General features: G+C 49.6%; 1 protein-coding gene across 1 annotated transcript in view; it reads right to left on the bottom strand.

The window, feature by feature from the left end:
* The window catches only part of LOC122389317 (GAS2-like protein pickled eggs), a 38,509-nt gene extending 26,437 nt beyond the window's left edge, over positions 1-12,072 (bottom strand). The window contains exons 1-2 of the mRNA XM_043381203.1: positions 11,347-12,072; positions 9,720-10,184 (exon numbers count right to left, since the gene is read on the bottom strand). Of these exons, the coding sequence (XP_043237138.1) occupies positions 9,720-10,184; positions 11,347-11,568 (687 nt within the window). The 5' untranslated portion in view covers positions 11,569-12,072. The remainder of the gene's footprint in view (positions 1-9,719; positions 10,185-11,346) is intronic.
* Between the last annotated feature and the right edge of the window lie 13,685 nt (positions 12,073-25,757).

Below are 25,757 nucleotides of genomic sequence, written 5' to 3'. Positions count from 1 at the left end.
TATTTGAAAAATGCTGCCTTGTATCCGCTAAAGGCAATTGTAAGAGGACGACCTTCGTTGTGTTTCACTGTCAGATAAAAATAACCCCTCAGTGAAAACCTGAGCCATTGTACACGAGACTCTTTTGACTCCACCAGGGTCAAATGCTGCTTATCAAGTCTGAAACAGCATCAGCCACCATATCGGTCACTCGCCGGACGCACTGTCACCAACCCATTCAATGATCACAAATAGCGCCACTCTAACATGTAACGGGATTACCCGGGCAGGCTTACTGCCGTACAGTTATGTAATAGTTCTCTGATGGCGCCAAGCTCCACGTGGTCCTAAATGACACCGTCCTCATTGTCACAAGGTCAGGTGGAGAATGGGGATGCACAATAGCTCAATAAAAGCGGACCAAGTGCCAGCTTAAGGGTGGAGACTGCAACGACAAAGGATGAAAATAACACTGCGGAGACCGCGACGGCGGACAAGAACCTAACACCACTCTGCCGTGGCAGCATTTTATGTAGAGATTAGCGAGATGGCTGCAGTTTAGATAACGTAACAAAACAACGCCCTAAGCTCAAGTGGTGCCTCAGCGTGCCAGTGCGGAGAAGCCGAACGTGCTTCTATTTTATCGAAGTGAATATACCCATCGTCTTGCAACTGTCTTCGTAATCAGGCTGGCTATTTAGTACCTGTCCGCTGGGGGACCGCGCCCAGCGTTAGCACGCGCCGCGAACCATTCCGATCACGTAACCAGCAAATGGCCTATCTCGTCCGCCATCTCATTGTTGCTATTGTCCAACAAACGTAACGGTCTAAGTACCTGTTACAAACGATATAAGTGCCGCCGACAAAGCCGTGTCAGCTGGAGGGTCGCTCAACTGAAGGGGTACTAACACACTACCCCGGGGCGGCGGATTAGTTCCAGTGGCCGGACAGCGTCTTTGTGTCCCGGGAGGTGGCCGCGCCGGGACAGGCACGGCGGGGAGACTGCCCTGGAAGGGGGCTGATGGGGGCCAATTAGTGACTCTGAGACACCGCGGTGCGGTCGGGTAGGCGCTGGGAAAGCCCGGAACACCCGAATGGAGGGCAAGGTCACTGACTAACGGCTGTGCCTAACGCGTGAAAAAGCGGCACCGATACACAATGCATCACGCTCGCGGAAGAGAAAGCTACTTTGCGAAGCTTTTCTATTACATGACTTGCATGTTGGTCAGTCTAAATACAATTGAAAACTACAATGGCTTGCAAACACCTAATCGGTTGTATTTGAGCAACTTATATTCTCAGAATTCATTATTTACCTTCGTGGAACGTGATCTTTGAGTAGCGTGAAAATAGCCTTCAGTGACAATTGCTACATCAGGCCTTGTAAGCGATTTTGGTTAATGAAACATCGGGTGGCAATTAATCTACCCGTGTCGTTGCAAAACGACAGCGGTGTTTGCCTGATTATATCTGCCGCCAGGGTATTACCGGCATTACGGTGATCTCATCGATGGTTTATCGATCGAAAACAACCCAGCCTTACGCGTGAAAACGGCTGGGGGCGGGTCTGCCGGCGGCAGTGCCGCGGTCCGAGGTCAGCTCGTCCGCCCGGCCAGAGGTCACCGCGCTGCCGCCCGCTCCGCTTTTGTATCGGTTTGGAGTGGGACAGAGGGCCGGCAGCGCGCTCTGAGCTGACCTCGGCGGCCCCTGACCTCGCCAGGGTCGGCTGTTCGGCCGGCGGCACATTGACACAGGGGCGCCGCCGCCTATCTAACAGACGGAGAAGGGTGACATGGTCCGAACGAGCTGAGACGGTGGTGTAAAAGGAGGCAGACCCGTGAAGGTCGGTAAGGCGCGTGTGACAGGGTCATACGGAAACACCACAAATAGACATACAGAAAAAGCAGCGAAGCAGAAACGTGGGTGCGCCAACCTGATGGATCGTCCCCAGCAACATGCATTGTAGACGGGCTGAGTTCATGTCAAGTCATGAATGTAAACTGCGCCTTTTTGTTAGTTCCTGGTCTTGTCACGATGAAGGATGAATCGTGCACCAAAGGTGCATCGTTTCTGCTTATCATGCACCGAGCGGCCGCTCGTGCCGGGTCCGCGTTGAGGAAGTTTGTCGACGAGGCAATCCTTGTCCTCCATTGTCCAACACAAACAGTCTTTTTTCACAGGACGTTAGAACAGACAGCATAACATTGAACCGCGCCGCTCCCTATATCTGTTTTATACATAGTTACGGCGTCATTAAAGAGCTCGGCCAGGGGCGGATCAGCGGTGGAGAGGTGCTATACCCGCCTTGAAGGTCCGTCTCTCCCCATCTGACCCCACCTGCACCACCCCCTCCAATCCCCCCCTCCCCCACGACCGCGGCCCACGCCATATTCGGCTGAGCGCCGGCTGGCCGGGCTGACAGAGCCACTTGGTATTGCGAACAGGGGTCGCTCACGGTACTGGGACCGGCCCCGTCCGTCGGCCGGCCCATATGAGTCAGACAGACGTGCTGCGGCGCTGCGGACCGGCGATATGAGATGTCCCGGCCGTGAGGTTTGGCTGGTCCCTGACTGGGGTGGTCTAGGCCCGGGGGTTAAGCTAGTGTAACCGAAGGTTACACTAGTGGAGGACCTCCAGCATCCAGCTAGTGGAGGACAGAGGGTGGATTGGTAGGTAGAGTGGATCTTATAAAGTGAAACTATGCACAAAGAATCACGAAACAGGAAATTCGGTTACAAAAAAGTACAGAGTATCAAGGCATATAGCCGAAAAAAATACCACAACAAAGCACAGCCCTTTCTATCAAGTTACATAAGTGCCAAGCGAAAGTCGTGACGCAAGAGAGGATCCTTCACGACTCACGACTGTCACGGATCCCGCTCGCCCTCTGGGTCCGTGATCACACACCTGCCCGTGGTCACTCTGCAGTCAGCGGGGTGTGCTTCCTGCGAGGGGTCGGAGGCGCCCCAGCTGAGGTCAAACACCCGGGCTGTTACTGGAACTGACCGCAGGGCGCATCAACGCCACGTCCGCCGACACTGAGTCACTCTTCTGAGTCACGAGTCGCGACTCACGGACCGAGTCGCTCGTGAGTCGTGACCCGTGGCCCGCTGGCAGAGGTGTTGTTTGTGACCTTAAGGTTACGAGTAGATGGGGCTGGCGGCTGCTATGACCCAGAGGTCATTGATGTGTTTGTGAGCTGAGGGGAAGATACGTGACCCTTTGTGAAGACTGCGACCTTAGGGCAGGGCCAGAGAGGGGTCAGGTCGATATGAGATGATTGCAGCCCGCAACAGCGAGAAGTTTTTTGTTTTGTTTTGTTGTTTTCATGAAGAATTATGAAGGTGTTTTTGTTTTTCGCTGGGACTTCGGTTCATCGTGGGTTTGAAATCTGTGGGTGGTGTTCCGCCAGATTGCGATTTAATCAGTCCATCATATGCTTTTTCCACTGATTTTAGTGCAGAGCACCTGACGTGGATCAGGAGCGCAGATCTTGGATGCACTCTGGACACGGCATCGGTAATGCATTCCCGGCTGCCTCACAATACGCGCGGCCTTTGAAGACAGCGCAGTTGATGGATGTCGCTCTGTCTGTCTCCTGACAGCTCGCAGGGCAGGGGGCGGGTCCGCCCTCGCCGGAATCCAGACGGAGCTCACTTGTGCACCGCTCTGGTATCTCTTAGTTTACAAGACAATGCTATGTTTTACGTAGCTGATGCATGCTGGACTTATGCAGGCTTCAGTTATGAAATCGCGTGGGCCACCTTTGTGGCTTAGTAGGTAATGTCTACTGCACATAGCCATATGCATAGACATGAATTAAATTTGCAAATATAAATGGTGTTGCATGGTATGATGTGCTTTAGCTTACTCGTACATGGCTACCTAGAACTGAAACAAGCATCGCATCTGCGGCCTGCAGCTCTTCAGAGACGCGGATTGTGTACAGCCGAGGATATTACGGTGATCTTTATTCATGAATGTGTTACGTGGCGTAAACTGGTCTGGGGTTTCACATTCGCTCTTGGTGGAATTATCGAATCAACGTCATCAATCTCTTAGCTTTTGATAAAGGTTACCGCTTGCAATGGTCTTTTAACCGAATGAAAATTATCGTTGGCAAAAAAAATCGCGGTCAACTCACTGATGCCTAAAAACTCCGACCCCAGTTGTTGAACTTTCGACACATGAATTCCATCAACACTACTGATTTAATTTCATTCACCTAACCGCACATTGAGGTCGATTAGAATTATCCCTGCTTATTAGACTTAGTTCGAAGCGTTTCTTTGAATCTACCAATAACTATCGTTCAAACATTTTTTAACCGTGCGTCTTTCGACCGGGTGGTCTCTGTTTCGGTTGTAGCCCTTGTTGGGCCTCTGTAGGCTGCCCGAACTGCTGAAAGTCGGGCTGAGGGGAGTCAGACCAGACGCACCGGGGGTTTTCGGTCAGTTCTGGACAGATCATCAATCAGACAGTGAATCGTAAACAGCGGAATTCACTTCTGACGGCCGACTGCGCTCCATAAATGGCCGAGAACAGCGTCCGGGTGACTTTCACGGTGGACAGACCGAGAGTGTCACCAGAGGGATTTAGGAATGATTTTGCGGGGAATGGACTCTGGAAAGTACAGGAGAGGCATGAATATCGTGGCAAAGGGACCTGGAAATGTTCCTTGTTGCTGAAAGGTGTTTGATCAGGGTAGCATTCATAACGGCGTTGAACTTCAGTGAACCGTAATCCGAGGGTCAAAAATCCAAGCATCATGTGAACGAGTTTATATAGCGAACTCTCATTTATAACCGAAGTTTCGGAACTTTTGCTCAAAGTATGGGGTCACTGACGTCAATGGCTGAGGGTGCAGCGCTGTCTGCAAAATGCCGGTCCGTGTAGAGTTTGGTGTTGTGACGTCACGGGTCTGACATCACCGGTGTATGTGATCGCGGTCGATGACCCGTCCCGTGCCGTGTGCCGACCACACACGGCTTCAGATGCTGTGACTGGTGACTGGTTTCTGTTTGGAGGGTTGTTGCTGTACAAATACGGAGAGCTGGCTGCATGGTGAGTGGTCCAGGTCTCTGCGCTTGTAGTCACCAGTTCCACATCAATTTGATGCTTTCGTATTTTCTCTTACTTTTGCTATACATGCCAATGATCATAGATCAGAGGTGGCACCTTACTCTTGGCTGTGACTGAAAAGGATAAATGACAAGACGTGGACGATGCATTTAGGCCGGTGGGCGTCCGGAAAGCCCAGACAACGCTCACCGTCTAAATACATCTGGTCAAATGTGCATATAAATGTAACAATATAAATCAGGCAACATGAGTGTTGCGGTCACCGCGACTGGCCCATGCATTTTTAAAATCACTTCCAATCAATATAATCAGAACTCCAATTTTATTACACATGATTATTTGCGGTTTGGAACGATCTGTCATTTTTTATCGGATACTCATTGGGATTTCGACCGCAAATCTCTCATAGATCGCCACCGAACATTGGCCTCCCGCCGTGTGCTGGTAGAGATCGGTCCATATCACCGAGAGATCAGTTCATATCACCGCCCCGGGGGCGTTTAGCGCTCCGGGAGCCCATCATGTACCACTCAGCAGACATTCCTCAGACACGGAGCTCTGAGCGACCGGTCGGCCGGCCCTGGGACGCGGCAGGGCGCTGCGTGTCACCAGGGAGTCGATATCCCGCGCCCTGCTGGGGGGGGGGGTGTTTGAACACCCCCCCTTGTGGTTTTTCGCGAATATCTCAAAAACGGCGGCGCGGAGCGCCGCCGTTTTTGGTACACCTTATCATACATCAATTCTACACATGTTGTGAAAATTTCACACCAAGGTCATTCAAGGTCAGGTCACCAGGTCACTTGAAGTGACCTCACCTCATAAAAAGCTTCAATGTCTGTCATAGCTACACCGAGTGACCGATCGCTTTGAAACTTTCAGCGATTGCTAAGAGCAATAGCATGTACAAAATGTATATCTCAGAATTTTGATATCGATGACCTAAGGTCAGGTCAATTTTGCGACCTCCCCATTATAAGTCAATGGGAGAAAATTGAAATGCGCCTCTTTTGGACGAAAGACATTATAAACACTCCCAAACACCGAATTACAAGTGGTTTAGACACACAGAACATGAAAATGGTGTCCGTGACCCTTGTTTATGCCCTGAGGTCATCTTAGGTCACGAATGGTATCTAACAGTTTTTCGCAAATAACTTTTTATAGAGGCATGCTAGAGCGATGAAAACGCCTTAGATGTGTTCAGCTCGACGATACGGATCGACTGATATGCAACATGACCCTTTCCGGTCAGGTCATGACCTTGACCCGAGGTCAAATTTTCAAGTTGACCTTCCAAGGTCAAGTTATAGTTCATTCGATGCGTCTTGACGAGAGGAACACGATGCCGGTAAAAGTAAGCTCGTACAAGGCTTGGGTCAAAAGTTATTGCAGAAAAACTGTTTCCGAAAAAATCGGCTATTTTTGCAGTTTTTGCCCCCTGCAGGCAAAACCGTTGACGTTAGGTCAAATCTGAGAGGATTACTCAGAAAGAGCGTTAATAGGGCTATCGAATGCGCTTTTCCGCGGCGCTGTAGCTCTATTGGTTCCCGAGTTATGCGTTGGCTTCTTGGAAATTTTCGACATTCGACCTGGAAATCGGCGAAATTTTGCCTTCAATGACCTCTGGTGACCTGACCTTTGACCTGACCAAAAAATTGACCGAAGTGATTTCGTCATTATTTTTTACGCTCTTTCGAACGCCGCCTTCCGCGTATCGCTACGTGGCCCAGGAGCCGAGTTACAAGGGGGGGGTGTTCAAACACCCCCCCCCCCCCAGCAGGGCGTGGAAATCCAGGACCCCCAGCCGGGCGCGGGATATTACTTGCGGCTCGGGACGGTACGAGCCACGAGGGTGTAGCTCGGTGAGGGCGCCGCCGGCGGGTAGAGGGCAGCACCTGCGAACCGCCGGCGGCGCCCCTCAGCGCTGGTGCCCTCAGGGGCCAGCTCGGGCGTAAACTGAGGACTCTGCATAGGTCTTTCCTTGGTCTTCGCTTCATGATAGACCTTAATGCCATCAACTGTTAACGACAGTGGAATCGGTAGTGCTTCAAATGTTTATGATGAAACATAAAACGCCCACCGCTCTGAGTTTGACAAAACGTCACTGGTCGGAGCAGTTTCACTTCCCGTGGAGCAGAGCAGGAGCTTTACCCCAACAAATATTGACACTGGTGTTGGTGACACTCCCTCGTGCCAATGCTTGTAAGTACACTCAGCGAGTAAATTTGCTGGGAGTGACAGTCACCCCGAGTGACGAAACTGCACACAAATGGCGTGGGGACGACCCTCCGTCCTCTCTCAGAGACTGGCCCCGCACACCTCGTCCCTGCATTGCAGGATGAGTTGGCGAAAGTGTAACGATATGTAGCGCAATCTGCGTGGTTGGACCAGCGGCGGGGCGGCGCTTCCGATGACTGGCAGAGTTGGCACTGCGGCCTTCACCGGAATACGCTGGCCGCCGAGCTGAGGCGCCGGGAGGGCCATGGCCAGAGGGCGTGGCTCCTCCTCCCTCTCACCCTCCCTCTCTCCCGGGTAGCACAGAGCTCTCCCCCTCTTCCTCAATCCTTCGGTGCCCAGCGCGATGCACGATTAGGGAGAGTCAGAGGGTCTATGAAGTGATAAGGAGCACGAAAGTCGAAAATCGATAGTCGGATCATAGCAGCAGGGGAAAAGTCCCGCAGTCGTTCCTGTTTATCAATGAGCATAATGGAGGAACCACTGAACAACCACAGCCATACCAGTAGCCACCTCCTATAGACACGACCACGGGTTTCCCCAGATATAAGTACCGCCGCGCCGCCGTCGTGTCCATGCCGCTCGGAACCTCGACTCACCGACGATAGCCGTGTCGGGACTGCACAAAACACCCTGACTCACCGCCGGTGATACCTGCCTAATTCCCTTCCATCGGCTCGTCACGAAACCCCGGCGTCCTGGTCCGGGGCACCTCCGAGTCCTACAGTGACCTCCAGTCGAACAAAGGGGCGCTTCCCGCTCCCCGACGACCCCGGGCTGCTGGACGGTCTCAGCGCCCAGCAAAACGTCACACTTCCACCAGAGAAGGTAGTGAACGTGAGAACCGTTAGGATCGCCCGTCCATCCTCTATACACGGAGAAGTGAGGGGGCGTGGCTAGATACGCTCGCGCTCTTCGCCATTGATTGGAGTCGATAGCTCATTTTGGAGACTCGATAGGCCGTCTGGAGCCGATCAGAGCCGCGCGGGAATCTCCAGGGCCACGGGGTCAATCTGAGGTGCGTGCTGGAGGTGGGGAGGGGGGAGTGGGATGAAAGAGAGGGTGCGCGTTGCGTGATAAAAGCGTGTGTGGATTAAATTATGAAGTGGGATGCACTGAGGCGTTTGAAATTTGCATGCTGTTAAAAATCGTAGTGTCTGTGGTGCTGTTATTCTTTGTACCTACTTGATAAAGTTGTTAGAATGTTCCGTACGCGTCATTCGTCACTACGCAAGCTGACTTTGGTTTTGTCGCACAACACGCCCAAACAAGTTAAAAACGTGCGATTTCAACGTTACTTATGGCGATACCTATGCATGTGTGTCACCTATAAATAGGCTCGGATACTTTATATCCGGAAAGCTGGATAGTGGTAAAATCTGTGAACAGTAACTTCTGCTAAATCCATTGCCTTATCTAAAATATTTAGCAGCAAATTAATATCTACGTACATACATATGTATTCAGCCTGTGCCTAAAAAGAAGATATCGTTGTCCGCTGCCTTTTAAGCTAATACATACCTGGGTCTAAAATTAGCACGTCAATATCATAAACATAAGGTCATTTCATCTTAACACACTTTTGCAGGCCGATGAGGGCATTCCGCCCGCATTGCGCAAGGTTTTAATAGACATCCCATAAACCAGCCTTCATCCGCCGGTAATCTCTTCATAAATGAATGAGACACGAAGGTTCGGAGAAATGCACTGCGCCTCGTGTGTTGCGCAGGCTTATATGGTAAGGCCGGAGCCGCCGCGGCTCAGGGGCTCAGATTGGTGGACGGACCAGCTGCTGATAGTATTAGAACACCTCGTGTGTGAACCGCGCTTAGCCTCCCGCAGATAAGGCATCACGGATGAATGCTAATTCGCACCAGTGAATAAGCGGCCAAAATAGACTTTAGAGCCTTAGTCATACCGGGCGGACTGATGAATTGTGATTCACGTCGCCTGTGGAAAGCGACGCGTGACGCCGGTAGGGATGCCTTATATGGAGAAAACGGTCGGCGTGATTCGACCGTATACGTATAGAAGCATTCCAATCGGTGAATAGGAGCGCTTATCGCTTAATCATGTATGTGTTTCTGTGAAATGTAAATATTTGGACCGTTTGATGAATGCGTTCGCTGATTTTAGGGCGTTATGTGGTTCACACACTGTTTTAAGTCATGGACTATTATTCGCATTAAATAAGTGTGATATCAATATTGCACATTACGTCCCCTAGTCGACACATTGGTGGTTAGGTAGGTATACGGAGAATCCGTAATATGTTTCGGCAGTAAGAATTTTGAATTGCTAGCATGTTTAGGTAGGTAATACGCAACAATAATTGTTGTTCAGTGTTCATCCGTCCTTCATGCCATATCGATAACAGGTCCCTCTTCTCTCAACCCTGTCGTTTGCGACATTGGGGTACTCACCATTTCGTCGAGGCTCTTGAGGTCGTTGGTGACCACCTGTCGGCTGGGGCCGTACACCATGATGGCCGGCGGCTCGTGCTCGCCGGCGGCGTCCCCGCCACCCTCCTCGTCGCGGGCGATCTCGCGGTCAATCTGCTGCTCGAACTGCACCAGAATCGGCGCCGCCATGCCGAACTTGGCTCCGCGCCGGGCGATCTCCAGCAGACACAATATCACGTGCTTTTCGTTCTTGCGCGAGACGAGATCCTCGGTCTCGAACATGAGGCAGTCGAGGACGCCCAGCTCGTTGCACCAGCGGATGAAGTTGTGGATGTTGTCGCGCGCGAAGAAGGAGCCGGCGCGAGCCTGACGGTTGAAGTGTACCTCCCAGACGGGCACGCGGAACCCGGGGGAGAAGCGGCGACCGTGCCGGATCACGTGATCCGCCTCGAATTGCTCCGCTATGATCCGTACTCGGTTGGCGTGCTGTGGGTCAAGGCAGAAGGGGGAGGAAGTGTCAGCTAGGCTGTCTGCACCATGGAGGCGAGGCATAAGTTGAATGCTATAGCCGCATAAACCTATGTTTTAAATCGCTTATGTTTTTCCGTGTTTGTCGTTTCAAATTGAGAAATGAATGTTCCAACCGAATATGCAGTGCGACTTCGTGTATAAAATGAATGCGATGATGACCCTTTTGAAAGGTGCGAATGCAATATTAGGCGTAACGCTTAAAATTATACTTGGCATCTCTTAATAAGACAGATATGTGATATAGGGATGACATTCCGCTGTTCATCTGCATGTCTCGATAGCTCCGTATCATTTACACGAAGGCCTACACGAGCACCTATTCTCCGTATCTCTCTACCCAGTGTTTGCCGCTCTGTCCGAACGGCAGCTGATCATTATTCAGTCGTGCAGCGACTCAGCGCTGACCCAATGTCACAGCGGTATGATAGATATTCAGCCGACGTCACAGCCGTCCCGGCCAAACAGGGACTGCCTTTTATAGCGCGGCGGATCAGCGGCCAGGCCGCACCTGTGTCAGCGGCGTCGCAAACGACGCCGACGCCGACGACGACGCTTCACTGTGGCGACGTACACCTGCGATACGCAGGGACAGTTGTGGGGATGACGGCACGACACTCGGTTTACCAAAAACTGAGTGAAACGAAAAAGTTGGTCGTTTCGCCTGTTGACGGCACGAATGTGTTGCAATTAAAAATGTATCTAGATATAGTTATTGTGAGGGAACATGTTTCAATTCAAGGAATCGAACAATGCATTGTCACAAGAACACATATAAGGAAAGTGACCATGAATTGAAGCCTTACGTTGAAAAATATCGAATGAACCTCAACCTTAAAAGTTGGGCATCTATCCAGTCGGTGACTCAGGAGGCAGTTCCGTGTATGGCTTTAAAATCGCAATTCGCACTTTGGGTGAGCATAGCAATAATATAAGTAAGAGTAAGATATGCAAGTAAGATATGCACTATGCATCCAGCACTTTAATATTTTGCTAACATTTTCATTTCGCCGCTTACTGATTGCTGAAGCTGTTTCTGAAACCGTTTGCTTTTAGCGCAATAAGCAACAGCTAAATGCATCCTTTACACACTGAGCCGCCCCTCTCACTGCCCACTTACATTGCAGAGGACGGTGCCCGTGTCGAGGGACTCCATGAACCTCTCTGGGGTCACATCCAGGTCATAGAGCCCGTTCAGCCACTCTGCCAGATCCTCCTTCATGGCGACCAGGTACTCCTCGGAGCTCTGGAAGGGCCGCACGCCGCGTGTGTCGGTCATACGCAGACCGTCGGGTCCGATATCCGGCCCCGTCGGGGGCGCCAGCTCCGGCATCATCGGCATTGTGACGGAGCCGCTGGGAGTCACTGAGAGTCAATCAGAGTCACTGCAGGGTGCTGGGAGTCACTGAGGGTGACTGGGAGTCGATCGGAGTTACTTAACGCCACTAATTGTCACTGGGTGTCACTGGTTAGCACGGAGCGTCACTGAAACTGTCCCTCAGTCACCGCTTAGTTTTGATGGGTCACTAGTGGTCACTGTTTACTGTTCTCAGTCACTGTCACTGCACTTTCTGCTGTCGATCCAAGGTGACCAGTCCGCAGTGTCGTTATCCGCTGGTCCTGCTGGTACTGAGTTCCCTCAGTCTCCACAGACGTGCGTCGATCCTCCGTGTGTTGAGCGGCGTTTAGTCTTGTAGCAGACGTTCCCTCCTGTTCGCTGTCCCGGACGGAGTGCTGCTGTCGCCTATCGCTCCGTCCGGTCTCTGCGCTCGGTGGCCGCTCGGGGTCGGTCGGAGGGAGCTCAGCGGACGAGCGGGCCGCGCGGAGCGTCCGTGCGCCGGCACTGGCGTCGGGCACGTGGCTGGCCGAGCCGCCGAGCCGCCGAGCCGCCGCTGCCGAGCCGCCGGTGGCAAGGTTGCGCCGAGGACGGCCCCGGCCCGATACAGCCTCTCGGAGCCGGGCCGACAGCGGCCGCCCCGGACGCACCCTGACCTGACTGACCTGTTGGGACGCAGTGCGACCTGCCGTGACCTGCCGTGACCTGACTGACCTGTTGGGATGCAGTGTGACCTGCCGTGACCTGGTGTGACCTGTTGGGATGTTTTGTTGCTGGAGGAGGCTGCGGTCCGACATAATATCGCGGTGAGCCTGGTTAACTGATACCGTCTCCGTGTGATGGAGCATCAGAAGTGGAGGTTGGGAGAGAATTGATTCTCCCTCCCATAGCCTCGCTGATACTGTAATAAGGTGCGATTATTCAGACATCAATCACAATTACTTGATACTGATGATCGCAAAGCGTCCTTAATATAGGTATGTGTAATTTGTGACTGCAAAGTAAAAGTTGTCGAGATTTCATAGGTAAATGTTTTATCCGATCTGGTAATATTCATCCTAACACCTTAGAAAACCCGTGCATTTAAAAACAACTGACTAGAGAATAGTACCGACTCACAAATACAGTGTGCTGTGTACCTATGTCAAGTATTTTCAGCATGTCCATTGTCCATATGAATGCATCACTGTTCACATGGTTTCTGCAGTTTGATTTAGACCACTATTGAGACAGCCACTATTTGGTCCTATGGGCGGCCTTTCTTGATCATTATATTCCCACAGTGTAACGTATCGGGTTTCTCTTCTACCTACCTACATTGTCGTTCCCGCTCAGACCCGCGTTCTGCTGCACCGCGCAGGCCGACCCTCCCTAATTTGGTGCGCGCGGAGCTGTCGGATCCCACGGTCGTGACCCGTTCCCGGTAGCATGTGCCGCTGAAGTGTCACCGGGCTGGCGGGTCTGCAGATTTTTCTCCTGTAACCTACCGATCGTCCTTGTGGGTCTCGTTTTTCCTGGACTTGCCCGTCTGACAGATGAGCGCTATCGATCGCTGGTCAGCCGCCATTGCGCGCGGAGTATAGGACCGAGGCTTGTACAATAGGGTTGTTAAAAAAACGAATTTTGGAAAAGTATATGGGCTCATGGCTCATGTGGTGCGGTATTCTTTTCTGAGTCCAATGATACCCCTTTTTCCGAAAAGTATTACTGCTAGGCGCTGCTCAAATGGCTTAAAGAGGACCATGTTACGCCCGCCGACCGGCCGGTGTCAATAAGGGCGAGAATTCGACGCCGCACGGCGGCGGCAGCGCCTTATCGGCACCGCGCGCCACGACATCTGCCGGGCGGCCGGCTGGGCGGTGGGAAGTTATAAGTGCGTGGTCTTATTGCACACGATCGGGGTGAGCTATCCCATGTTTTCGGGGCGGAAAGTTTCAGTGCAGCATCGGTGCGTCTGCCACGGTGGTCTGTGTCGATGGTATAGAAAATAACTCAAGCAGAGCTCAGAAAAGAATGAATGATTCCGGGTAGTTGCCACGAAATAATCCGTTTCAAGAATACAGCTGCCTTCTTAACGTACCGTATCACTTGTTAATTCTTCAAAAAGCAAGCTCTGAGCAATAACAGACTTCTTTGCATTGCTGTTGACAATTTAAGTTGCTTTTGGACGGTGGCTCGCAGCCCCAATATGCTGCCGCGTAACTCTATTCCAACGACAAAACGTCAACTTAGCGAGAATCGAAAATTTAACGAAGTAGGTACAACAGGAGCTGGCAAGGCTCCTGCATTGGTCTATCCGTCATGAGTGACACACCGGGGTAATGTGTCACGTCAGGGCAGAGCTGTGTTCTATGCCGGGTCTGGATTCGGGTCTTGATCGGCATCGGTGGGCACGGCCGCCCTGGCCGGACTGCCGGCGTCGCTTATGCTCGAAGGATTGGATAAACGGCGCTTGATTTATATGAGTAGGTACTCCGGCTAATGTCTCTACTCATGTCTCACTTCGTCACACTGTCAGGGTGGCCACTCTGTCATTCCCAGACATGTTATGTTTTCTTTCGACCCGCTAATCTAAGTTACACCTGGCGTCGATTCTGTTGCCCCAGCATCTGACATCAACGTATCTGAATAATGACATTGGTGACGCATATGCTCGTCAAAGCCATCCCCAAACTTGGGCCGATGACTGTCGGGTCTCCTCCATATTCTGTCCTTGTGCATACTGCATTGCCAGCCCCTGCTGTACGTATATCGTGAATTTTCGATTCTCGCGAAGCTGCCGTTTCGCCGTTGGAATAAAGTTGCGCGGCAGCATATTGGGGGTGCGAGCCACCGTCCAAAAGCAACTTAAATTGTCAACAGCAATGCAAAGAAGACTGTTATTGCTCAGAGCTTGCTTTTTGAAGAATTAACAAGTGATACAGTACGTTAAGAAGGCAGCTGTATTCTTGAAAACGTCTGTCAAGACAGCCTCAGATTCAGATTCACTTTCAGAATCACATTCGGATCCCCTTAGATTTTCATAAAAACTGGTCCATGGGTACAGTTTTGGACGCTGATTCCAATGGTGAAGTCTGTTTTTCGCCACATATTATACTTTGGCCCCTAAAGGCATTCAAAGTTTTTTTGGGGCGAAGGGGGACCCCCTTAGATTTTCATAAAAACTGGTCTATGTGTACAGTTTTGGACGCTGATTCCAACGGTGAAGTCTGTTTTTCGCCACATATTATACTTTGGCCCCTAGAGGCATTCAAAGTTTTTTGGGGGAAGGGGACCCCCTTAGATTTTCATAAAAACTGGTCCATGTGTACAGTTTTGGACGCTGATTCCAATGGTGAAGTCTGTTTTTCGCCACATATTATACTTTGGCCCCTAGAGGCATTCAAAGTTTTTTGGGGCGAAGGGGAACCCCCTTAGATTTTCATAAAAACTGGTCCATGTGTACAGTTTTGGACGCTGATTCCAATGGTGAAGTCTGTTTTTCGCCACATATTATACTTTGGCCCCTAGAGGCATTCAAAGTTTTTTTGGGGCGAAGGGGGACCCCCTTAGATTTTCATAAAAACTGGTCCATGTGTACAGTTTTGGACGCTGATTCCAAAGGTGAAGCCTGTTTTTCGCCACATATTATACTTTGGCCCCTACAGGCATTCAAAGTTTTTTTGGGGAAGGGGGACCCCCTTAGATTTTCATAAAAACTGGTCCATGTGTACAGTTTTGGACGCTGATTCCAATGGTGAAGTCTGTTTTCGCCACATATTATACTTTGGCCCCTAGAGGCATTCAAAGTTTTTTTGGGGCGAAGGGGGACCCCCTTAGATTTTCATAAAAACTGGTCCATGGGTACAGTTTTGGACGCTGATTCCAATGGTGAAGTCTGTTTTTCGCCACATATTATACTTTGGCCCCTAGAGGCATTCAAAGTTTTTTTGGGGCGAAGGGGGACCCCCTTAGATTTTCATAAAAACTAGTCCATGTGTACAGTTTTGGACGCTGATTCCAACGGTGAAGTCTGTTTTTCGCCACATATTATACTTTAGCCCCTAGAGGCATTCAGATTCACTTTCAGAATCACATTCGGACCCCCTTAGATTTTCATAAAAACTGGTCCATGGGTGCAGTTTTGGACGCTGATTCCAATGGTGAAGTCTGTTTTTCGCCACATATACTTTGGCCCCTAGAGGCATTCAGATTCACTTTCAGAATCACATTCGGACCCCCTTAGATTTTCATAAAAACTGGTCCATATGGATACAGTTTTGGACGCTGATGCCTGATTCCAATGGTGAAGTCTGTTTTTCACCACATATTATACTTTGACCCCTAAAGGCATTCAAAGTTTTTTGGGGGCGAAGGGGGACCCCCTTAGATTTTCATAAAAACTGGTCCATGGGTACAGTTTTGGACGCTGATTCCAACAGTGAAGTCTGTTTTTCGCCACATATTATACTTTGGCCCCTAGAGGCATTCAAAGTTTTTTGGGGGAAGGGGACCCCCTGAGATTTTCATAAAAACTGGTCCATGTGTACAGTTTTGGACGCTGATTCCAATGATGAAGTCTGTTTTTCGCCACATATTATACTTTGGCCCCTAGAGGCATTCAAAGTTTTTTTTGGGGCGAAGGGGGACCCCCATAGATTTTCATAAAAACTGGTCCATGTGTACAGTTTTGGACGCTGATTCCAATGGTGAAGTCTGTTTTTCGCCACATATTATACTTTGGCCCCTACAGGCATTCAAAGTTTGTTTAAGGCGAAGGGGGACCCCCTTAGATTTTCATAAAAACTGGTCCATGGGTACAGTTTTGGACGCTGATTCCAACGGTGAAGTCTGTTTTTCGCCACATATTATACTTTGGCCCCTAGAGGCAATCAAAGTTTTTTGGGGAAGGGGACCCCCTTAGATTTTCATAAAAACTGGTCCATGTGTACAGTTTTGGACGCTGATTCCAATGGTGAAGTCTGTTTTTCGCCACATATTATACTTTGGCCCCTAGAGGCATTCAAAGTTTTTTGGGGCGAAGGGGGACCCCCTTAGATTTTCATAAAAACTGGTCCATGGTTACAGTTTTGGACGCTGATTCCAATGGTGAAGTCTGTTTTTCGCCACATATTATACTTTGGCCCCTAGAGGCATTCAAAGTTTTTTTGGGGCGAAGGGGGACCCCTTAGATTTTCATTAAAACTGGTCCATGTGTACAGTATTGGACGCTGATTCCAATGGTGAAGTCTGTTTTTCGCCACATATTATACTTTGGCCCCTAGAGGCATTCAATTTTTTGAATGCCTCTAGGGGCCAAAGTATAATATGTGGCGAAAAACAGACTTCTTCATTGGAATCAGCGTCCAAAACTGTACACATGGACCAGTTTTTATGAAAATCTAAGGGGGTCCCCCTTCACCACAAAAAAACTTTGAATGCCTCTAGGGGCCAAAGTATAATATGTGGCGAAAAACAGACTTCACCGTTGGAATCAGCGTCCAAAACTGTACACATGGACCAGTTTTTATGAAAATCTAAGGGGGTCCCCCTTCGCCCCAAAAAAAACTTTGAATGTCTCTAGGGGCCAAAGTATAATATGTGGCGAAAAACAGACTTCACCATTGGAATCAGCGTCCAAAACTGTACACATGGACCAGTTTTTACGAAAATCTAAGGGGGTCCCCCTTCGCCCCAAAAAAACTTTGAATGCCTCTAGGGGCCAAAGTATAATATGTGGCGAAAAACAGACTTCACCATTGGAATCAGCGTCCAAAACTGTACACATAGACCAATTTTTATGAAAATCTAAGGGGGTCCCCCTTCCCCCAAAAAACTTTGAATGCCTCTAGGGGCCAAAGTATATTATGTGGCGAAAAAGAGACTTCACCATTGGAATCAGCGTCCAAAACTGCACCAATGGACCAGTTTTTATGAAAATCTAAGGGGGTCCCCCTTCGCCCCAAAAAACTTTGAATGCCTCTAGGGGCCAAAGCATAATATGTGGCGAAAAACAGACTTCACCATTGGAATCAGCGTCCAAAACTGTACACATGGACCAGTTTTTATGAAAATCTAAGGGGGTCCCCCTTCCCCCAAAAAAACTTTGAATGCCTCTAGGGGCCAAAGTATAATATGTGGCGAAAAACAGACTTCAGCATTGGAATCAGCGTCCAAAACTGTACCCATGGACCAGTTTTTATGAAAATCTAAGGGGGTCCGAATGTGATTCTGAAAGTGAATCTGAATCTGAGGCTGTCTTGACAGACGTTTCTTGAAACGGATTATTTCGAGGCAACTACCCGGAATCATTCATTCTTTTCTGAGCTCTGCTTGAGTTATTTTCTATACCATCGACACAGACCACCGTGGCAGACGCACCGATGCTGCACTGAAACTTTCCACCCCGAAAACATGGGATAGCTCACCCCGATCGTGTGTATTAAGACCACGCACTTATAACTTCCCACCGCCCAGCCGGCCGCCCGGCAGATGTCGTGGCGCGCGGTGCCGATAAGGCGCTGCCGCCGCCGTGCGGCGTCGAATTCTCGCCCTTATTGACACCGGCCGGTCGGCGGGCGTAACATGGTCCTCTTTAAGCCGTTTGAGGAGCCCCTAACAGTTAATATTTTTCAGTAAAAAGGGCATCATTGGTCTCAGAAAAGAATACCGCACCACATGAGCCATGAGCCCATATACTTTTCCAAAATTCGTTTTTTTTTTAACAACCCTATTGTACAAGGCCGATATTGGCTGGTTTTCTTATCGGACATGACGCTCCGTCACTACCGGGCTGGGGACCACCCGGAGATGCATATGGCGGAGACACGCCCGGGGACAAAAATGGGCTACCGGTTGGTGATATCTGGTGTCCTGGATGGTGTAGCTACTGCCGGTTCCCAGAGTAGGAATGTATTGGATTAAACTCGGCTTGGAGAAGATGTAGGACACATGCGATTTGCTGATGGTTGGGAACCAGCACTGGACATTTTAGTTACCACAAAGTTACTCATGTTGCAGCGTCTGAGTGCAGATGTAGGGTGAATAGGTCAAAAACGCCCCCATTAAGCGCGAAACCTTCTGACACTCAACCCAACACAGATTACTCAAACCTTTGGGCACCATCATGTAGCTCATTCTTTTTACTACGCTTTGAGACCAAGAAAAGACACCTGCGTGTGGTATTTAACCCCCCAAAAAGGTTTTCGCATACCCTTACAAAAGGGCGTTTTGCCCCACACCCTGGGTAATACGCCCACACCCATGTGCAAAGCGCCCCCACCCCATCCAGCAACAGAAAATGATGAACATGGCAGAACTTGACGTCATTCTGACGTCATTTGTGGTCAACCTATCATAGCCTTTGGAATAAAATTTTGTTGCAATGTGTAAAATGGATGCCCGGAGGAGTCCTGAAAGTTTGGTGACGATATCTGCAGTCGTTTAGGATATATCAGCAAAAAAGGACGGGGAGAGGCCTTTTCGGCACCCACCTACAGGGCGCTACCCTGCACTCTCACCACCGTGCAAAACGCCCCCCTTTCAGAAAACTGGGGGCGTCTTGCCCCATGCATCGAGGAGGCGTCTTTCCCCATCCACTCCATTTCCGGTCAACAAAATATTGACAAAAAACGCGCCACTAACGCCGTAGCATAATAAATTCAACAGAATGGCAATAAAACGCAGTTTTTAGTGATGTGCACAATAGCAAATTTTGTGATATAAAGAGGGCATCAAAATCTTAGGAATCTTCTGTAAAAACAACAAAAACAACACCCAAAACCAACATCAGCACCTACCCACGCTGCTCCTCAAGACGCAGAACCGGAAATAGAGACCTACGTAAACAAGCAGCTGACTGTTCTGAAAGACAGGATAAAACGCCTATCCGTCGATAAGAAATACGATTTTTCTAGGGGAGGCGTTTAACCCAGGGGTGCGTTTTCCCCACAGTTACCCTATTTGTGTCAAGGAAGGGTTAGAGACCATAACTATTTCAATGAGGGGGACAGGTATGGAAATCAAAATATCATAAAATACTTATAAAATACGGTAAATAAATGCCGTCTGAAAATAATGCCGGACGATTTTAGCTGGACATCAGCTGGAATGCCGAGTGTTCTCTGTAATGAAGTTAAAGGGACCCTCCCACCTTCAAAAAAGCTAATGAATTGGCATGAAAGTGATGTCGCTCGGTTCAGAAAGAGCAAAAACAAATATCTACCAAATTTCATCGAAAAATATTCACCGGTTTTCAAGATATTAGACTTTAACTATTGTTTACTTTTTGGGATCTCCGCTGTTCCTAGCGACTTTATTTGAAAGTGCGGCATTTGTTGCGCGCAAAGCAGCATATACCACCGCGTGCTACAAAACGTTTTAGTCAAACATTTAAAAATCGTTAGATATCTGCGCTGACGTCACACATTCAGAGGGGTATTCCTATGCATTAGCCCCTCTGAATCAAAATGCTGCAATTTTGAAATTCAATATTTCCGATTTAAGGCATTTCTCGATGTTGTGAGTGCCGAAACCGGTAATTGTGAGCCAGGGACCCCATTTTGGCTATCTCAACTCAAATCTAATGTTAAGGTGGGAGGGTCCCTTTAACTGAAATGATACCTGCGCGGTAAGCTCTGCACTACCGGTGACCTCGCGGAAAGACGCGGTTATACGGTGCTGCTCCCGATGCCATGCCCTTGACTCTGTCTCGATGGATCGCTGGGAGTCTACACTCGTGTTCCGTGATCCTTTCTGCGTCTGTGTGAGATCAGGAAGCAGTCGTCGCGGTGAGTTTTCACACCACTCATCGTGTGAGAGCGTCTCTGTTCGACCTCCGCCGGGCCGTGACTGGCGCTGAGCCCGTGACTGCGGTCGCTGCGGAGACGCCAGGTCAGTGGTCATTGCCGCGCTGTGCCCTCCGCCGACCCGACTGACCTCTGGGTCTGACTCAGCTGCCTGCCGCGCCGCTCTGGTGTTACCTCACTGATCAGACCTTCTCCTACCGAGCCGCGCAGCTGACCCAGCCGTCTCCGCGGCCTTATATGGCCGTTCTCTCCCTCGCGGCTCGCACCGTGTCCAATCATTCCGTATCGCACGAACGCTGGTTTAGACTTGGCACAGTTGCATTCTGAGCTCTCGCCAGCCCCGGCGAGCGAGTGGCACACTTTGTTCTCGCCATGTTTGGGGTCTGCCAGTGCTCTAGTGCTCTCTGGAGATGACGGGCGCGGCCGGCGAGCTACGGATTGGAGCCGTGCGACACTGACAGACCGACAGAAGGATAGACAGACGGCAGACTGACGACAGACGGGCGGACGGCAGATTGACGACAGACGGACAGAAAGGTACACAGACGGCAGACTGGCGACAGACAGACGGACGGCAGATTGACGGACGGACGGACAGACAGACGGACGGACGGACGGAAACATGGACAGAGGAACAGATACACAGAGGCAGACATACGGAGAGACGGAGAGACGGAGAGACGCGGGGTCGGACAAAGAGACGAACAGACGAAAAGACAGACGGACTGACGGACAGACGGACCTGAGGATACATACATACAGATGGTGAGACCCATAGACTTCTGTATACCATCGGTAGACCCATAGACCCATAGACCACAGACGGTATACAGAGGTCTATGTGAGACCGAATAAAAGGACTCAGAGGGAAGCGCAAACTGCTTTGGATTAGAGAGACGAACTTATAGAGCTGACCGATGAATGGGTCAGAGAACGACCAGGCGACCAGCAGTAGCACACTGACAGACCGGCATACAGACGGACAGTCCGTCGGTCGGTCGCCGTCCGTAACCGGTTTGGCCGCGTCCACCGGCCCAGCTCCGGCGTGTGGAGACATATAAGGAGGCGGCTCGGCGGCCGGTACCCGTCTTCCGGGAGCCGTGGCGCCACGCGACGGCCGACGGCCAGTACTGTCCTTCCTGACGCGGGTCGGACGGTAACGGTGGCATTGACATCCTGCACGGTGCTGTCCGGACCTGGACCGGCTGTCCGGCCAGGGCTCGGCTGTCCGGTCAAGTACAGCTTGTCCGATCGGACGCTGACTGTCCAGTCAAATGCATGTTGTCTGGTCTGGCGTAGACTGTCCGGCACAGTATGAACACCGGCTGCCCTGTCCGCCCGAGGTCATTCTTCAGCTGTAGTTCAATGATTTGATGCAATGTTTATGCTACATAATTAGATATGTGTGGATAATCGAATATGGCTAATGTTCTGAAGTGCAATAATTGGCGACAGTTTCGTTGGCTGGTATATTACCCGGAAACACCAAGCGCTTACGCATACCTCCAAGCCATCGATTGTCTGCAGTCGCCACCACGCACACATCGCGCGGCTTCTTAGCCGATAGCCGTAACGTCCTGGACTTTGCACCGACGCGTCCGTTGTCCTTTTTTCGGCTAGCGGCGGCGGTTCTGATGCGTCATTGCGGTCGCATGCACCGTGCACTCGATGCAGGTAAGCCCCTTAGAAGCACACGATCCCGAAAACTCATTCATAATACGATTACCTATTTAGTAATATATAAATGGATTATACCTACTCGGAAATAATCCACTTACAGCCTACAGGTTCACATTTGGACACAAACTCTGCCGTTGTGTTAACCCGCGCCCCGCTGGGGGGGGGGGCAGAATCTGCCCCCCTTCCCGTTTTTCGCCAATAACTTCTAAACGCGTTACGCTAGCGACGTCAAACTTTCAGTACCTTATCATACATCAATTTGACACGTTCCCTGAAAATTTGAGCGAAATCCGTCGGAAAATTTTTGAGAAAATGACGTTTTAGTGACGTCATGTTCGCCATTTTCGCCTCAAAAATGGCAAAATTTCAAACGCCGCTAACATCTTCATTTTTAAAGGAATCAAGACGTAACAAAAAAGGTTATACGTGATTCTACTTTGTCTATCAAATGGCTATCTCGGTTTTTTGGAAATTTTGGATTTTGGACCAATTTTTTTTCAAAAAACTCACTTTTTTGGGAAAATATTTATAAAATCCAAAATTTTGAGTGTATCGAAAAAACCGGAATATATGTCAAAGAAGTGGTCTACGTGCACCTACATACCAATTTTTAGAAGAATCGGTTCAAAAATGTGGAAGTTATTCAAAATTTTATGACGTCACGACACACAAAAATTTTGAAAAATGATTTTTTGGAAGTTCTAGACCTCGTACGGAAACAAAAATAGCACCATTCGATTCGCCGTGAAAAACTGCATCAGATAGACACCTTTTTAGGCCTTAACAACCATCTTCAAAATTTGACCTCACTTGACCTGACCTTGACCTGACCTCGACCTGAAATTCATCCAGAGGTGGTCCATATCACTTATTGAGTGTGCCTATTGAATTCTATGAGTAAAATGACCCATAAAACATGTGTCGCACATGCCCTTTTCTATATTTTGTTTTTGGTGACCTGACATGACCTGACCTGACCTTGACCTTGACCTTTGAATGACATTGTATGCAACGAATATTGTCTTGGTAGTCTAAGAACACGTTTTGGGCAATCAGTCTCAGTCCATTCTTCGGCAACTACGGTGCAAGGCCGATACTGTAGAAACTTGCATCTTGTACCCCTGACCTGACCTTGACCTGACCTCTGACCTACTTAAGCAAAAAACTTTGGGCTCTTAAGATCCGCCTTGTTGAGAGCTTTCGATTGCCGTTTTCCCCGTCTTTCTACGACCATCGGTTCGGAAGTTAGACAGGGGGGCAGAATCTGCCCCCCCCCCCAGCAGGGCGCGTATGGCGGAATAGCCCAGCGGGGCGCGGGTTAACAAACGTATCAACGGAATAGCCGCTCATCGACGGCTAAAGAGCAGGTTTTCTTCCGCAGACCTTGAGTAGTAGGCTGTCCCGCCGGGCAGGTCTGCCCTCCGGCACAGTATTCCATATCTAAACTGAAACAGCGCACGGGACTGTGCGCAGCACTCATAAAATGATAAAAAGGAATGTTGTATGGGATAGGTATTGGGATCACTGCTCATGAAGCCTTCCTAAATGCGCGTTTTGAACGTCTTCAACAGTAGGTACCCATGTGTATATTTATTACCATTGATTGGCAACGGATCATGAATCGATAATATTCGGATCGCCTCACTGCTGTCACGGCACCAGTGCACACAGCCGCTATTTGAGTTCGGAAGTGGCCAAAATGCGATAACTCGTTAACCAGTTGACATTTTGACAAGGAATTTTTATTGTATGTAAAGTCAACCGTAAGGTCACATATGGGAACGTATGAGCATCCATGCTGATACATCATTGCCGTAAAAAATATTTTTGCTTGTAATCCGCGGATGACGGGTATATCCCATAACATGGGTGACTCGGAAGGGGATTCTGCATAGCTTCCCTGCTGTCTTCGAAACTACTCGTTCAATACTTAAAGTTCAAACGGCTTCTAATAGGAATAGCTGACAAACGAAACCTAACTTTGTCACAACAGGTCATGGAAAGGTCATGGGTCACAAAAGGTCATGGAAAAGGTCATGGAAGGAAATGTATACATTTTTAAGGTCACGCGACATATCTTTAATGGTCCATTTCGGCAAAAGCGTCTAAAAATGATATCATCTGGGTCGTCCGATTCGAAACTATTTCCATTCGACAAATGAAGGTCAGGTCACGGCGAGGTCAAAAAGGTCAAATTTTGAAGTTGAACATCCTCAACAAAAAAGCTGTGCATCGGATGCAATTTGAGCTTTGGAACACAATGATGCTATTCGTTTTGGTTTTCGATGTCAAGAACGTATTGAAATTGCCTTTGCAATATCGAAAATTGTGATTAACCGACTACAGTAAAATGCAAAAGCCGATAACATTGCCATTTCTGAAGATATCTGACTGAAACTTTCCAAAAGCAATGCAAATGTTACATACAAAAGCCAATAAGGTTCATTCTGGTCGATGGCTGCTCCCCAAAACTCTGATGAATGTTATCAACCATATCGGACATTCTTACGATGTTCTGTTGGCTGGATGTCTTTTTCCTTTATTGAATTTGATCAGACTACATTCAGTTAAGACGACGTACATTTATTGGTCACCAGAAAGTATACCCACAAGTCAATCGACAATCGACAACCAACAATTGCAATCGACACGAGCGTCGAGCACCCCTCAGCACAAGCAACTGCCGGGGGCGATTAGACGGACCGCGCTCCTCTCTCGCAGCTGATTGGTCAGCTGCCGAACCGCACGGACGTCAGCTGCACGGCGGCCGCCCGGCCGACCTGACCGGGGTCGGCCGGGCGGCGACCTAGCGTCACTAGAACTGCAATAACTTTTGCCGGCAGTGTGATGCCGACCTAATTTTTTCAGCAAATGAATCACAATTGTACGGTATATGTTATGGACGTTGCCTCGATGTGAAGCACGCTGTGCGTTTTTTGGTAGGCCTATGTAAATATTGAAATCCTCAAGCCCTTCTGCTTTGTGCAAGTGTGCAACAATTAGCTTACAATAACTGAGTGGGAAGTTTTTTAGATGCACTTTTGTTACCAATGGATTCCGCACATTTTCCCCTTTCAGCTGATATCTTACTTAAGCATTTTCAAGCAAAGAATATGACAGGAGACTCGTCAACATTTACATGAAAATCGCAGCACAAGTTCGGTCTCACGGAGCAAAACAAAACGGTGTACTTTGGGAGCCCACCAATCTGTGCCAGAATGAGTAATATTTTTTCTGGATGATATTTTATACAATCTGATCAATTTACGACCAGAAAATGTGAGACAATCACGCTTTAAAATTTGTCGAAAATTAGGGTATTGGCCACTTCCGAACCCAGATAGCGGCTGTGTGCAGTGGCGACGCCAACCAACGACTACATATGTAGTCCTCTTTGTAGCCCTCTGCATGCATAAAACTGGTTTCTGTGTCCGCAGCCACGTCACCGGCCGCATGCGGTCAGGTCACGACGAGCTTCCTTATGGATGTATCGTTCCTACCAAATCAAACGTCTCCCTGGAACTTCCAGCACCGTCAGAGCCAGAGAAGGAAGGTCGACCCTCCCGCCTAACATCCCTCAAAACCGGCGGCGGCGGTAGCGCCTAGCGGCATTGCATTGGGCGAAAGGTCTGAATCTGGATCGTAATATCGACTGCCGCCTCTCGCGGTCGCGGCGCTCGGCGCTCCCAGCTCTCTACCGGGTCGTACCCAGCGCAGAGCGGCGGGTCT

Source organism: Amphibalanus amphitrite, unplaced genomic scaffold (genome assembly GCF_019059575.1).
Source record: "Amphibalanus amphitrite isolate SeventyFive unplaced genomic scaffold, NRLGWU_Aamphi_draft 000354F_arrow, whole genome shotgun sequence".
NCBI classification, from domain to species: domain Eukaryota; kingdom Metazoa; phylum Arthropoda; class Thecostraca; order Balanomorpha; family Balanidae; genus Amphibalanus; species Amphibalanus amphitrite.
Note: the sequence above shows the minus strand (reverse complement) of the source record. Positions and strands in the feature narration are given on the sequence as shown.